At 30.7% G+C, this 16,261-nt stretch overlaps 1 protein-coding gene across 1 annotated transcript in view; it reads right to left on the reverse strand.

Annotated features, from left to right (window-relative positions):
• Positions 1–16,261, reverse strand: part of LOC113367297 (leishmanolysin-like peptidase) — an 80,465-nt gene that overhangs the window by 15,801 nt on the left and 48,403 nt on the right. The window contains exons 4-9 of the mRNA XM_026608913.1: positions 13,953–14,035; positions 11,846–11,957; positions 8,917–9,098; positions 7,419–7,622; positions 5,303–5,528; positions 2,953–3,140 (exon numbers count right to left, since the gene is read on the reverse strand). Of these exons, the coding sequence (XP_026464698.1) occupies positions 2,953–3,140; positions 5,303–5,528; positions 7,419–7,622; positions 8,917–9,098; positions 11,846–11,957; positions 13,953–14,035 (995 nt within the window). The remainder of the gene's footprint in view (positions 1–2,952; positions 3,141–5,302; positions 5,529–7,418; positions 7,623–8,916; positions 9,099–11,845; positions 11,958–13,952; positions 14,036–16,261) is intronic.

The following is a 16,261-nucleotide window of genomic DNA, read 5'->3' on the forward strand; positions in this document are numbered from 1 at the left end:
TTTTAGAGTAACGTTTATTTTTAAAGTAGAGCAGGGCTAAAAAATCCGTGGGTGAAAAAGTTCAGCACTATTATCACAAAAGCAATTAAAATATAGAAATTTTTAACAACACTATTCTAAAGTGTGGGATAAATATGTTTTTAGCTATTTTTTTTTAAATATTACCTGTTCCTTTTTACTCAGCCTATGGGGTAAAAAGGGATATGTAACTCATTTCAGAAAAATAGCTAAAAACTTTTATAATTAGTAATTAATTGAATTGAGCTATGCTCAGTAATTGAGAAATTACTTAACATAGCGCGATACTTGTTTGTTTGATACGTGCTTTTTATTGTAATGTGATTCATTTCACTTCAGACAGTATAATTATTGAAAGTCAAATGGGACCTTTGACCTCCTACCCTGTAGATCTCACTTGAGCGACCCAATAGCGATTATTTATGAAAATGCTTTGTATTAAATCATTTTTCCATGCTTACAAATTAATTAAGCAAATACATGCAATAAATACAAACTAAAATTTTATTCACTGCACTGGAATGAATTAGTTCACAATCATTATGTATGCTTTGAAAGGTGTAATCAATGCATTTGCATACAGTAAGAAACTATTTGCATTGCGTACCAAATTTGATGAAAAATATTTCTTTCCATGTATTCCAATAGCTTTATACAACTAGATTATTCTTTTCAAATGTTGGCAATTTCCAATTCGCAAGTCCCAATGATGATATTACTTATAATAATAAACAGTGGATATTTGGGAATTATATGAAGAAAGCCATACAAAAAGTCAGACAAGGATAACAGTTCATAAAATGAACAGTAAAACATATCTTTTTTACCAAGATATTTTTAGAATACTAAAAAACAATATGCGGCATAAAGTGATAATTCAGTTTCTTGCCGCTTAAGTATATTCATTTTTTTCTATTTTTATGCAAGATTAGATTATTTATTCTACTAGACTACTATTGAATTTTATGCCACGTTATTGTTAGATTAATCCTGCAAAATCGCAAATTATTAAACACTTTTTATTTTTTAGAATCGGAAAACGATTAAACGGTTGACGGAATCTTACAAAAAACTGAATAACAACACCAAAATAATAATAATTAATTATTAATAATATAATATTAATTAATTAAATAAGAATAACAACAAAATTGGTATATCGGTTTTTATCAAAGAGACCTATAAAATGGCGTATAAATTATTTAAACACCAAGTTAGGGCCGATTCTGTATGGCGATGCGCCCATACTCTGTATAATAATTAAAATAGATTTACGATTTTTTAAAATTACATTATCAACAGCTATCGATTGGAAGTTTCAACCTGCTTAGCATTTGCATAAGTTTTTGTTTAGCGCTCTTTCACATTATGAGAGAAATCCTCACCAATTTCAACAAGAACAATAAGAATAATTGAAACATTCTGTTAAGCGTTCTGTTCTATTAGAGAGAAAAAATAACTGGTGTGTTGGATACAAGGTTTGGAGACTGTACGATGGAACTGTTTTGTAAAATAAGATTCAACAATTTTTGTAAAACGTGCGACACTATTTATCAAATACATAATAAGAAAAAAGTCAGAAAATTTATTGATATTAGTTTTAACTTCCCGAAGGAAAAGTTTATGTTTTCATCAAAAAATTCGATTTGCTAATTTTATGTTTTCTCGGCGTTTCAAGCCATTCTGAATCGAATGAGACCAAATTTGGAAAAAGTATGTGTGTGTGTGTGAACAGATTTTTTGCCGTAAATCGACGTTTTCTCAAAAACGGCTGGACCGATTTCAAACATTTAAAAGCCATTCGATGTATCTCAGTTTTGTGCGGCGATCGGCCAAGCCGTTTCTTTGTAAATAGCAGAAAAGTGAAACATTGTTCGTCCATGTTTTAGCCCGCAATTCTGAATCGATTTTGAAAATTCATAAAACCGTTCGAAAGATATTGGTTGGGAATCGTGCTGATTAGTTTTTGGTAGAGATCGACCGGGCCGTTTTCTTGTAATAAAGTGTTAAACAATTTTTTTCGATGATTTTTGTAATTTTTTTTTTGACGGTAGATACCATAGTCTTATAGATTATACTAAAATATTACGGCCCTACGACAAGTCGTTTAATTTTAAAAGTTCTCAAAATTTGCAAAAATTAGTGTCGTTTTTTCGGCATTTGTCAAAATTAGACCTTTCATCGACGTTTGCTCGAGAACGCCTGAACCGATTTCAGAAATTTAAAAGCCATTTGATGTATCTCGATGAGGATTTTCGTTTGTCAGTTTTGTGCCGTTTCTTTGTAATTTGGAAAAAAGTGTTGAACTTTTCGTTCACATTTAAGCTCATTCTACCGAATCGATTTTAATAAATCAAAAACTGTTCGAAAGATATTAGTTGGAAATGATGCTGATTAATTTTAGATGAAAATCTACCGAGCCTTGTAATTATTAGTTAAAAAAAAATATTTTGCTTAATGATTACAGCTTAAATCCACAAGCTATATTTTCAATGTCTCTACTTCGAAATTTTTCCGCCGGCCAAAGCGCCACTAATGTTTATCTATCTCACTCTTTCAACCAATGACAAAACTAAAAACTCTTCGAGTTTCCATATCTATACAATTACATACAAACACAATGCACTCGTTAAAATTTTTTCACCTTTTTTAATTTTTTTTTCATTTAGTTTATTTTAATTTAATGTTTATTTCTGAATAATTTATAGAATAAAAAAATATTGTAAAAGATAGATCAAATTGCTTCTTCTAAAGAATTAATTAAGTAATTTTTTACACATTTCGGGAAGTTCTTGCAACTTGCCTTAAGACTAAATGCACTTTCAACTAGTTTAAGAGTATTGTCACATTGTGTTAATATGCGTACATAATACCTATACAATCCACAATTATTATATTAAAAAATACACATCATGCTAGACAGGTATTTCTTACCTTGCTAATTTAGTGTTAATCCAATCTTTACAGCTCTTCATTACAAAGTCGCAGCCGAGTCCTCGTCCCCAACTCAGAGGTTCTGCATACGAGTAATCGGCTCTATACCAACCGCTATCCTCCATCAAAGCCAACGTAATTCTCGAAAATACAGGACTTTGGGTATGAGTTCCCGTCATTGCTTCATTCTATAATTAAGAATATAGTATAGTTGTAATAATAATTTATCAAGCATAGCTATCGATCCTCGAAATCTTTGTCAATAAACTATTATGGTGAAGAAGAATATTTGAGCTTAAAACTTGATTCTCAAAATGTAGAATTTAAGCGCTATTGTAATCATCAGTTGGCAACTAAGTAAGTGCGGTTTCAAGCTTATATGGTGGTTTCAGTTGAGTTTTAGTTTTAATACGTAATCCGGATGTGAAATACTAATAAATAAATAATGTTATGCTACATCCGCTACAGTGGCAGCGCCACATAGTTCTGACCTTACACCTTCTGATTATATTTTGTTTCGAATTATTTGTGTCAAATTGTACCTGATTCAGTTTCTTGCTAATAACCAGAAGTTTTGTGAAGGTGAGATAATGATACTTCTTGAAAGATGTCAAAAAATCATTAAACAAAATAGCAAATGCATTACAGAATAAAGTTATTTAAAAAATTGTCTTTGATTTTCTAAAAAAAATCCACACTTACTTAGTTAGCAGTTCCAAAAAATTAAATTTAAAACTCTCTCAAAAGTTCTTAAATCTACCTACTTAATAATGTACCTGCCATGTGCTCTAAATTTCAGAATAAAATGAAAACTAGTATTGCATGGCATTAGGCTTTAACGCAAATTTCTAGAACTCGAGAAATAAAAATTATTAATATTCAATAAAAATGATTCAATAATTAACTTATTCGAAAATTGTTTCAAATATTTACAAACCTATTATTGTAAATACTGTAAATTAATAAGTACTTATTAAATTGGGCGTATCCTATAAACAACTTACGTGTCTGTTTACGATTTTTTTTAATTCAGGAGCTTTCACCTATATGCACCATCAACACAAGCAAAATATTTTTCGAATCATTCCCGAAGTTGTCGATAAAATTTAGTATCCGCACATACACCTGCACACACACATACATTTATTTTATCTAAGCTATGCCTAAACGTTCCGAACTATCGACAAATAACAGGTTAATTATTTATAAATATATTTTTAAACCAGTGTGGTCTTATGGGATTCAACTATGGGGCACCGCCAAAAAAAACAATCTACAGATTATTCAACGAGTGCAGAACAAGATCATAAGGCAGGCACTGAATGCACCTAGGTACGTTCCCAACTGGCTGATTCACCAGGACAGCAACATAATGACAGTAAATGAAGAAATTCAACAAAAAACAATCAACTACAAAAAAAGAATAGACGAACACCCAAATTACTTGGTCAACAAAGTATACTCAGAAGCGCGCCCAACAAGACTAAAACGAAAAATTCCAAACGATCTTATAAATTTGTAAATTATTATTATTATTATTATTATTATTATTATTATTATTGTTATTATTATTGTTATTATTATTATTATTATTACTATTATTATTTTATTATTATTATTATTATTATTATTATTATCTTACTATTTCTATTATTGTTATTTTGTTATATTTTATTATTTTTCTAGTATTCTTTTATTATTCTGAAATTTTATTTATATTATTTATTAATCTTATTTTTATTATTATTTGCTTATATTTTACATTAAATCATATTACGGATATTATTTTCATGTAAATTTATCCTTTGCTCTTTTATTTATTTAAATTTATATTATTATTTATCAATATTACTTGATGTTAATAAATTAGCAGTTGTAATAATTATTGAAATTAAAAAAAAAAAATCTAAGCTATTCCAAAATAGAACGTAAAGACATGTAAAAATGTTCATTTTCGATTTTTTGTGGTTACTGTAACTTACGAGAAGTTGACATTTTGAGCCCTGCGCCACATTTTCCGTCCATTCCGTTCAGCTGACAACGTTTACCATGTAACACATTTTTCTTTAGAATGTTTCAAAAAATTTAATTAAAATTATATTTGATAGCATTACATTAAAACTTATTTAATTTGTACTATAGATCACACATGCTATGTTAAGAAAAAAATCTTTTGCCGATCCTCGAGGCTGACGCCAGCCATAGGGTAAGATGACTGTCGGTCCTCAGGTACCGACGCCGGCCATACGGAAGTTGACTGTCGGTCACTAGAAACCAATACCGTGCTCAACGTGTTGATAGAATTACACTAAGACTCTTTACATCACTATTATTAGGTTCGACAATTCACCTCAAGTATACGTTTTTCCCAATGCGTGAGTGCAGTGCCTTCACCGCCTTGGTCTTCAAGTTCTGCCCCTTCAAGTTGTGGACAATCGAAATGTGCTCGTGCTTCCTTCACTACGCGCGGTGTAACCATCACATCTACTGAACGTGTAACCGTACCTCCTCTTACAGACCAACCTTGCCTTCGAATTCGCCTTATTGTTTCATTGCTCCACTGGTGAATCTGCAACCTATGAAGAAAATAAGCAATTAACTAATTGTGCAAATTGCTGGCACAACATTCAAGGAAAAAAAGACACAACTAATCAATAGAGATTGATCGATGATTGATAATGATTGTTTTAAATATTTCCAAATAGATTATTATAAATTGATTTATAGTATCTATAAATTTTATTATTCATATTTTTAATTTGCAAAGACCTTGTTGCAGTAAAATCTTAATGTAAGAGGTATTACTCTAAAGGAATATGATATGATAATATGAGCTTAACGATATGTGTAAATCATAATATTTTTTATAATAATGTCCCTCTGTAAGCTGAATAGTAAGTATTATTCGCGGTGCTAAGCGCATTATTCCAAGCATTGATTAATTAACTTCCCGTAGGGCAAGTTATAGTAATCGCAAAAAAATCGAAAATGAAAATTTTTATATATCTATACGTTTCAAAACGTTCTGAACATTTTGGCATACCTTAGAAAAAATGGATGTATGCATGTGTGTGTGTGCGTGTATGTGTATGTGTTCGGATACAAATTTTCGTCGACGATTTCGGAAACACGGATGAAGCGATTTGAATAATTCAAAAAGCATTCGATTCGTATTGATAAGAAGACGTGCTGATTAGTTTTTGGCAAAGGCAGGTCTAGCCGTTCCAAAGATATTGGGCAAAAAGTGCCAAAAATGGTAACTCAGTTTTTAAGAAAACGGAGCGTCCGATTTTAATAATTCAGAAAACATTTTACTTGTATTGATAAGTTGAAAAACTGCTCAGATTTTCATAAAGGCAGGTCTAGCGGTTTCGGAGATCTAATAAAAAAAGGAAAAAAATGCCATTAGACATATGGACATCAAATTATCAGATATTTTATAGAGATTTTAACAATAAGTATAAATTTTGTTTAGATTCCTATGGGTTCCGTACCAATGTTTATCCGTTAGACGGCGACGCGGCGCTTACGCGCTTTGATATTTCGTCTTTATGCAGTTAAAGCAGTACGATTGCTTTGAAAAAAGTTCAGGATTTCCAAAATATGTCAAAATAAAGAAAACTTTTTTTTCAATAAAATTTTTTTTTCAACAAAAAGTAATTTTTTATCAAATTTATAGTTTTTCAAATTATTAATTTTTTTTAAGTAAATTTTTTTCAAAAATTTTAATCGTTTTTAAAAAAATAATAATTTTTGATACGGGAAGTTCCAGCAATTTGCCTTAAGGCACGATGCCATGCGCCCCACTAGTATTTATAATGAAATTAACTTTTCCTGAGCCCTAGAAAGCAACAGATCTCCACCAAAATTTTTTGTTGAAACATGGACAATTTTTTTACAGTTACTGGGTAATTATGAAGTAACGCCTCCGCCGATTGCCACGGGAAACTAAACCGGACGAGTACATGTCGAGTTTCATTGCATGGCATTACAATTTTAGAAATCGATACACAAACTACTTCTAATTTTGGTGTCAAATATATATAAAAATAGCTAATATCATGTTTTCGCATGTACACAAACTTTTCCATTGGAAACGCAAAATCTCTATTTGCATTTTTATTATAAAACTATCTATACCCGATTACGCATTGTTGTGTTATACCTATAAATGAAAATCTAAATTAAAATGAGATCCTGTTACATCTAACAATAGTTATCAAGATAAATAATAACGCATGTATTGTGATTAATGGTTGAGCTGTATTAGATTAGATGTATGATTTATGAATTCATTTTTTTAAGAAGATTTTGAAGTGTCATATGAATTATGAAAGAACTTTCATAATTCTTCATTGTCACTCTAGCTTTCTGAGTGTAAAAATCAAGAAAGTGAAATTTTATTCTAGAGTGCTAGATTTACAACAATATTTTCACTAAACATATAAATTAAAACATAAATTTACTTCTCATTCAGATATGGTTTTCCAGTATCAGTTTTACGTGGAGTACGTGGTCGGCCAAATTCGTCCCGAAAAAACGCATATAAACTCACAGAGAAACCCAATGCGTGCAGAATTTCATGTTTCACTGTAGACAAAAGCGTTGCCAATTCCTGGGGTTTAGTACTGATACTTTCCGGGCATAAGTTGGCGTGCCCAGCAATCGGCCTGCAATGCAAATAAATATATTACTAATTATTGTGATAAACATTATTAAATATATATTAAGAAGGTGCTAAAATTATAATTTGGGAGCCGTAATAGGTTTTCAACATATTGTGACGAGTACGCTATTGTGGAAATATGGGGGATAATATTTTAGCTATAGTTAATAATATGTGATCTGGCCTTAAGCTGGACCTGTCTTCTTGTAGCACAACACACTCACAACTAACACTAAAGTATCATAAGGTGGTCGCCCATGGGAAAACGTATCCACCACTTGACTGAAAAACTCTTAATGGCTGAACCTTAAAAAACTGTTCCTGTTGGGCCCCAAGAAACCAGATTAAGAGTAAGGGTGGTGTACACTAGGATTGATACTACCTGGCCACAATATGTTCATTAACCACTTAGATCTTAGCACGATACCAGCTCGTAGGAATTTTTAGAATTTTTATGAAATTCACCCGAATGTATTAATGAAACATTTAATCATATCCATTATCACAAATCAAGATCGGTAAAAAAAATATTATTTTTAGGTAAAATTCGAAATGATTGTTGATAGTATAAAACGATATATTGGATAAAATACGAAGACTTTTAGCCCTTAGCAAATGAATGTCGCCATACTCGCTATATTGTAAATATTTTAATACGCGTAATCATGACGTTTTTAGAAAAAAATTGAGCTTTCTTTCTTAATTTTCAATATTGGCCAAATGCCTTTAGAAAATAAATTTATATATTGCTCAACAAGGAATATTAGTAGAATTCCATTCTATTCAAAACTAATAAAGCAATATTAACACATTCACGTCGGGCCGATTTTGATATGATTTGCTTCCATCGCCCTGGAAATGGAGCTCCTAAATTCTTCCGTCGACCTACGGCATAGTTTTAAAAAATGCGCTCGTTCATAATAGATTAATATTAATAAAAAAAATCTAATTAGATTCATTTTGAAGTTGACAGTTTAAATAATATCAAATTATTTGATTTGATTATTTACCAATTTTTATATTATAACTAATTGTTTGCTGAAATCTAATTGTAAGTTAGATAAAATAAATACAAACAAAATATAAAGTACCTCCAGAATTTTCACATCTTTAGTAATGTACCTCAAGCAAATAAAATTCATTCTTCATAAGCAAATTCTTAATTTAACCAGATGTTCGTAGACATTCGTTTCACTTCAGTTTCATTTTCAATACCAATATGAAGAGAATTATTAAAAAATAGATACCCAATATTGGTTCTAACCTGAGAAAAAAACATGCATAAAAATTTTTCGTACCTATCAAGCGCCGCTTCTTGCTGACAATGCGCTGCATAAGCTACGGTCAGACCCTTGTAGCATCGTTCAGTTTGCATTGCGGAAACGTAAAATACGAAATCGGCATCTTGTATTCCATTTCCGAGTTTTGATCCGGGTTCAACGCCGCAATCTATGCCATTCACATCGCAAGTTCGACAAACCTGAATAAAAAAAAAATAGATATAATTTTAACTAGCTGTAAGTGGAATTCTGTCTTAAGGCAATTAGGGCATCGTGCCTTAAGGCAAATTGCTGAACTTCCCGTACCAAAAATTATTATTTTTTTAAAAGATTAACATTTTTGAAAAAAATTTACTTCGAAATAATTAGATTTTTGAGAAACTAGGAATATGACAAAAATTACTTTTTTTTGAAAAAAAAATTTTTACTTGAAAAAAAAAATTTTTTTTTTGAAAGAATTTTTTTTTTTTTGAAAACAAACTATTTTTTGAAAAGAAAAATGTTTTTCTTCATTTTGACATATTTTGGAAATTCTGAACTTTTTTTCAAAGCAATCGTACTGCTGAACTGCATAGAGACGAATTGTCACAGCGCAAGTGCCGCGCCGCCGTCTAACGCATAAACATTGGTACGGAACCCATAGAAATGTAAAAAAAATTATACTTATTGTTAAAATTTCTATACAATATCTGATAATTTGATGTGCATATGTCTAATGATCATTTTTGACCGCCAAATGGCATTTTTTTTTTACTTTTTTCATTAGATCTCCGAAACCGCTAGGCCTGCCTTCATGAAAATTTGATCAACTCTTCATCTTGCCAATACATGTAAAATGTTTTTTGAATTATTCAAATTCAAAATCTCTTAAAAACTGTGTTACCGTTTTCGGCATTTTTTGCCCCGTATCTTCGGAACGGCTAGACCTAACTTCGCCAAAAACTAATCAGCACGTCTCCTTATCAGTACAAATCGAATGTTTTTTGAATTATTCAAATCGGTTGATCCGTGTTCCCGAAATCGTCGACGAAAATTTGTATCCGCACATACATACACACACATACATACACACACACACACATACATCCATTTTTTCTAAGGTATGCCAAAATGTTCAGAAACCTCTGAAACGTAAAGATATATAAAAATTTTCATTTTCGATTTTTTTGCGATTACTATAACTTACCCTACGGGAAGTTAATAAATATAATTCTGAATTACAATTATGTAATGAAAATAATGCATAAAAGCATTATGTCTCGATTGGTTTGAACAAATGGATAAATGTCTCATTTTTCAGGCATTTAATCACTAAACACTTTCCAATGCTATGAAAACGTACTAAAAGTTATGTTTGATAACGCTAAAAAAAAAATTGTTCACAAAAACAAACAAATGGGGCAATTCTGCCGTAAACAGAGCTCATAAAATACCGTTTTCATTGCAACGCTCTCGTTCTCGTTCTTGGTATTAAAATTTTTGAAAATGTCTATTTATTAACTTAAGTTATTGAAATGGGCCCAAAATCGAAATTGAAAATTTTTACATTTCTCGATGTTTTGAAGGTTTCTGAACATTTTGGCATACCTCAGAAAAAAATGGATGTGTGTGTGTGTATGTATGTATGGATACAAATTTCCAGTCACGTTTTCGGGCGCACGGATCAACCGATTTGAATGGTTCAAAAAACATTCGATTCCTATTGATAGGGAGAAGAGCTGATTAGTTTTTGGCAAAGGCAGGTCCAGCCGTTTCGGAGATACGGAGCTAAATATGTAAAAAATGGCAGATTTTGAGAGAACTAAGCTCCGATTTAAATGATTCAAAGAACTCTCTGCTTGTCTTAACAAAATAATTGATTTTGGAAAAAAAAATTTTGTTTCAACTTTTTTTTTCCAAAAAAATTTTTTTTTGTATATCGAAAATAATTCAGATTCTTCTGACTAAAGTTCTAATATACTTTGAACAAATAATTTCAACTTTGCAATTCAGTTTATATAATTCTTATAAATATTAGACAATGTTATAATATTAATAATAATCTATTTGAAAACATTTAATATTCCTCGAACATTTCGTTACGGTACGAAAAGTTCCAGCAATTTGCCTTAAGGCACGATGCCATACACCCAACTAGTTTGCTGTGCGATCAGGCGTGTTTTACATATACATATACATATACGAATATACATATAAAGAAGCAATCAATGTATGATAACAGAATTCTAGATGGTGCCATTATCATAAGATTCTTCCTCGCTTGTTTATATGTAAAATACGCCTGATCGCACGGCAAATGGATAAACAGTTTTATAATTTTCAATACCAAGAACAAGCATACGAGAGCGTTGTCATTACAATGCTATTTTATGAGCTCTGTTACGGCAGAATTGCCCCATAAGATGTGCCAGTAATTAAAGTATTAAAATTAAGAAATAAATTCGATTCACTTTGAAGTTGACAGTTCAAACAATATCAAATTATTTGATTTGATTATTTTACCAATGTATATATATATATATATATATATATATTATTTACAATATGTTCAAAAAGCTTTAAAAAGTTAAGTTAATAACGCCTATTACGAAATTAATACTTTTTGAACAACACGTTGCTTGGCCTCCTATTTTCAAAAAAACAAAAGCTTCGTCGTGCTTTTGATACGTCACGATTGAGTTCTATTTATCTAAATGTAAAAAAATGTTATTGAAAATGAATTAAATTTATAAAAACATACATATAAATATTTACATAGATGTATACTTATCTATTTTTAAAATCTATATCAATATAATCAGTATATTTTGAAATGCAGAGTCTTCGAGAAATTTAATTATGGATTTTTTTTTGAAAAAATATACGTAGCATAAATTATTCAAACAATATACTTAGCAATAATAAATCGTTAGTAGAAAATATAATTGCGACAGATATACTAACTTACGTCCAGGTGATCTTCAGGAACTCGAACTTCACCACACATTGTCACAGGTCGACAAGCAGATATGCAATGCGTATGTGAACCCTTCACGAAAACTTGACTAGATATACATTTCCTGAAAACAATTAATAGATTTACCATCACTATTAATATTTATATATAGTTACTATGAACTTTTTAATAATATTGTGTCCAAAAATTAATTAAACTCGAAGTGTCTGGTATCGCGCCTTAACACAAATTGTGGAACTTCCCCTACCATAATTAAATATTCGAAAAATAAAAATAATCAGCAATTAATAAAAATCAATCAATGATTGGTAATAGCTATTAACATCCTGTCAGATAGGTTATAGTAATCACAAAACAATCGATTGTAACAATTTATTTCATTAATCTTAACTGTAGGTCTATTTACAAATAATATAAAAATACAGTAAATTAAAAATAAAACGAAACAGCGTAAAGATAAAACTAGTCGTGCATGGAAATTTAAAATTTTAGAACCAAAATTAAAATCCGAATCATTTTTGATATTAAAAAAATATTTTGGAAGTTCAGAATTTCTATACAAAAAAAACCCACATACATCATTTTTTATGAGGTATGCCAAAATGTTCAGAAACCTCTGAATCGTGAAAATATGCAAAAATTTTCACTTTCGGTTTTTTTACGATTATAGTAATATCATATTTATTATTGTAATCGTCTTATTATTTATATCTTCAAAAAGCTTGAACGGCCTTATTTTTCACGACATATTTTGAGTAAAAAGCTACTTTCCCAATAAAATCAGTTGTTAATTTGTTCCTAAATAAATGTTTACTCAAAGCTCTGTACTGTCTAAAATTTCGATCAATTTGATCTTCACACAACGATCTTTGCAGAAATAAAGCAGAATAAAAACTTATAAAACAGAAAAAAAGCTCTTGTTCAAATAACCGGGCGTGGTAGATAACGGTTTACATTAAGTATTATTCAAAATATTGAAAACTGATTTAAGAATGAATTGATTATTACGAGAAGTTCCGACCGTCACATTTGCAACTAGCTGTAAGTGGAATTCTGTCTTAAGGCAATTAAGGAATCGTGCCTTAAGGCAAATTGCTGGAACTTCCCGTACCAAAAATTATTATTTTTTTAAAAACGATTAACATTTTTGAAAAAAAAATTACTTTGAAAAAATAAGATTTTTGAGAAACTATAAATTGGAAAAAAAATTACTTTTTTTTGAAAATTTTTTTTTTTTTATTTTGACATATTGTGGAAGATCTGAACTTTCTTTTCAAAGCAATCAATCGTACTGCTTTAACTGCATAGGGACAAAATATAAAGCGCGTAAGCGCCGCGTCGCTGTCTAAAGCATAAGCATTGGTACGGAACCCATATGAATGTTAACAAATTGTATACTTATTGTTAAAATCTCTATAAAATATCTGATAATTTTATGAGCATATGTCTAATGATCATTTTTGACCGCCAAATGGCTCATTTTTTTACTTTTTCCTCCATATCTCCGAATCCGCTAGACCTACCTTCATGAAAATTTTATCGATTCTTCATCTTGTCAATAGAAGTGAAATGTTTTTTGAGTTATTCAAATCGGACGCTCCGTTCTCTCAAAAACTGAGCTACCGTTTTCTGCACTTTGTGCCCCGTATCTTTGGAACGGCTAGACCTGCCTTCGCCAAAAACTAATCAGCACGTCTCCTTATCAATACGAATCGAATGTTTTTTGAATTATTCAAATCGGTTGACCCGTGTTCCCGAAATCGTCGACGAAAATTTGTATCCGCACATACATACACACACATACATACACACACACACACATACATCCATTTTTTCTAAGGTATGCCAAAATGTTCAGAAACCTCTGAAACGTAAAGATATATAAAAATTTTCATTTTCGATTTTTTTGCGATTACTATAACTTGCCCTACGGGAAGTTAAAAACAATGCAATTATAGATGTTTCTTCAATTCATACTGCCATTGGTAAAGTGTTAAAGATAATAAAAAAAATTAAACATCAATTCAAAATATTAAGCAACATTTTTATGTAAAATTACTATTTACAGTAACATATAATATATAGTTTAAATTCATACCTGTTTAATCTAATAACACCCTTTGTTTCACGAACCATAAGAGCATTTTGCCAAAACTGCACCGCTTCTGGCAATATTGTATTCTGAAAACATATAAATAATATTTTATTTCTTAGTGGTATTTATTTATATTTAATACATATATTAGTATCAAAAATATTAAATGAATTGGGCAACTAAAAAAAACGACTTAAACTACGACGTATGGCATCGTACCTTAAGGCAAATTGCTGGAACTTCCCGTACCGTAACGAAATGTTCGAGGAATACTGAAGGTTTGAAATAGATTATAATAAATATTGTAACATTGTCTGATATTTATAAGAATTATATAGACTGAATTGCAAAGTTGAAATTATTTGTTTAAAGTATATTAGAACTATAGTCAGAATTAAAAATAAAATCTGAATTAATTTGGATATACAAAGAATTTTTTTTTTGGAAAAAAAAATTGAAAAAAAAATTTAAACAAAATTTTTTTTTGCAAAATCAATTATTTTGTTAAGACAAGCAGAAAGTTTTTTGAATCATTTAAATCGGACGCTTAGTTCTCTCAAAAACTGCCGTTTTTTGCACATTTAGCTCCGTATCTTCGAAATGGCTGGGCCTGCCTTTACCCAAACACTTCTCCCAATTATTACTAATTGAATGTTTTTTAGATCATTCAAATCGGATGCTCCGTTCTCTCAAAAACTCGATTTCTATTTTCTGCACTCTTTGCTCTTTATCTCCGTAACTGCTGGACCTGCCCTTGCCAAAACTAATCAGAACATCTCCCTATCAATAGGAATCGAATGTTTTTTTAACCATTTAAATCGGTTGATCCGTGTGCCCGAAAACGTGACCGAAAAATTGTATCCATACATACATACATACACACACATCCATTATTTCTGAGGTATGCCAAAATGTTCAGAAACCTTCAAAACGTCGAGAGATGCAAAAATTTTCATTTTCGATTTTCGGCCCATTACAATAACTTACCCTACAAGAAGTTAATTATAATGTTGATCAAACGGGCTCGTACGAATCATGTATCACATTTGTTTTTGATTGGCAGCGTCCAGGTGCCAGAAAACAACTATCATAAATAATATTTCAACAAAATGCTACGGTTTGCCGACAATCTGAAAAGGTAGGTATACGAATAACCAATGAGTAATGAATGTCCACAGGTACACAGCATAGTCTAAATATCAGGATGCATTTCAGCAGGAAAACGGGGTTCGAAGAATACGAAAATTGTCCTGTCCATGGGCCAAAATGATGATTAACATTTTATATAATATAATCTACAAGAAGTACATCCCATTCAGATCTCCACCGAAAGTTGAAATTGAAATGCGGTCGATTTGACCTTAAAATAAGTTAAAGAACATCAAAGGTAAATCCGCATAGAGAAGTTTTGCAGCCTTCATTCCGAAAGTGGCAAGTCCAAAATAGTAAAAGCAATTCTGGCAAGGTATAGAACAGTAAAAAGTTGTTGAATATGAGTATAGAGAGAATAATGAGCACAAGATTGAAAGCATATCAGTGGGAATCAAAGAATGCTCATAGCGCAGGACTACAACCCAAATTCGATCTTTGACGAGTTGGAAGACGAGAAAAAAATTATCTTGGTGATTATAAAAGATGTCAACGGACTCGTTGTGATTGCTGCAGATAGAAGTTAACATATACCGCAGATAGTACCTCATGAATATAAACCAAATCTTAAAACCAAACTAAAAATATCAAAATTTTAGTAAGTTCGATAAGACCATGATATATATTGCCAAAATCTTCCATAAAAATCAGCTTATTTTTTTTTAAACAGTTAATTACAAGAAAACGGCTCGGTAGATTTTCACCTAAAACTAATCAGTATCATTCCCAACTAATATTTTACGAACAATTTTTAAAATCGATTCAGAATTGCGGGCTAAAACGTGAAATTTTTTTTTCACTTTTCTGCGAATTACAAAGAAACGGCTCGGCCGATCGTCTCACAAAATTGGAAAATTCCTCCTCATCCAGATACATCGAATGGCTTTTAAATTTTTGAAATAGGTCCAGCCATTTTTGAGAAAACGTCGATTTACAATAAAAAATCTGTTCATATAGACATACCCACACACATACTTATTCCAAATTTGGTCTCATTCGATTCAGAATGGCTTGAAACGTCGAGAAAGCATAAAATTAGCGAATCGAATTTTTTGATAAAAACATAAATTTCTCCTTCGGGAAGTTAAAAATTAAAATTGATCGAAAAAACAAAAAAAAAGTCTTCGTGGCATCAAAACCCCTACCACTTGGTTTCAATCGAA

This window comes from Ctenocephalides felis, unplaced genomic scaffold (assembly GCF_003426905.1).
Source record: "Ctenocephalides felis isolate EL2017-DRISC unplaced genomic scaffold, ASM342690v1 CF-g0.4_SCAFFOLD_01170, whole genome shotgun sequence".
In the NCBI taxonomy this organism is placed as follows: domain Eukaryota; kingdom Metazoa; phylum Arthropoda; class Insecta; order Siphonaptera; family Pulicidae; genus Ctenocephalides; species Ctenocephalides felis.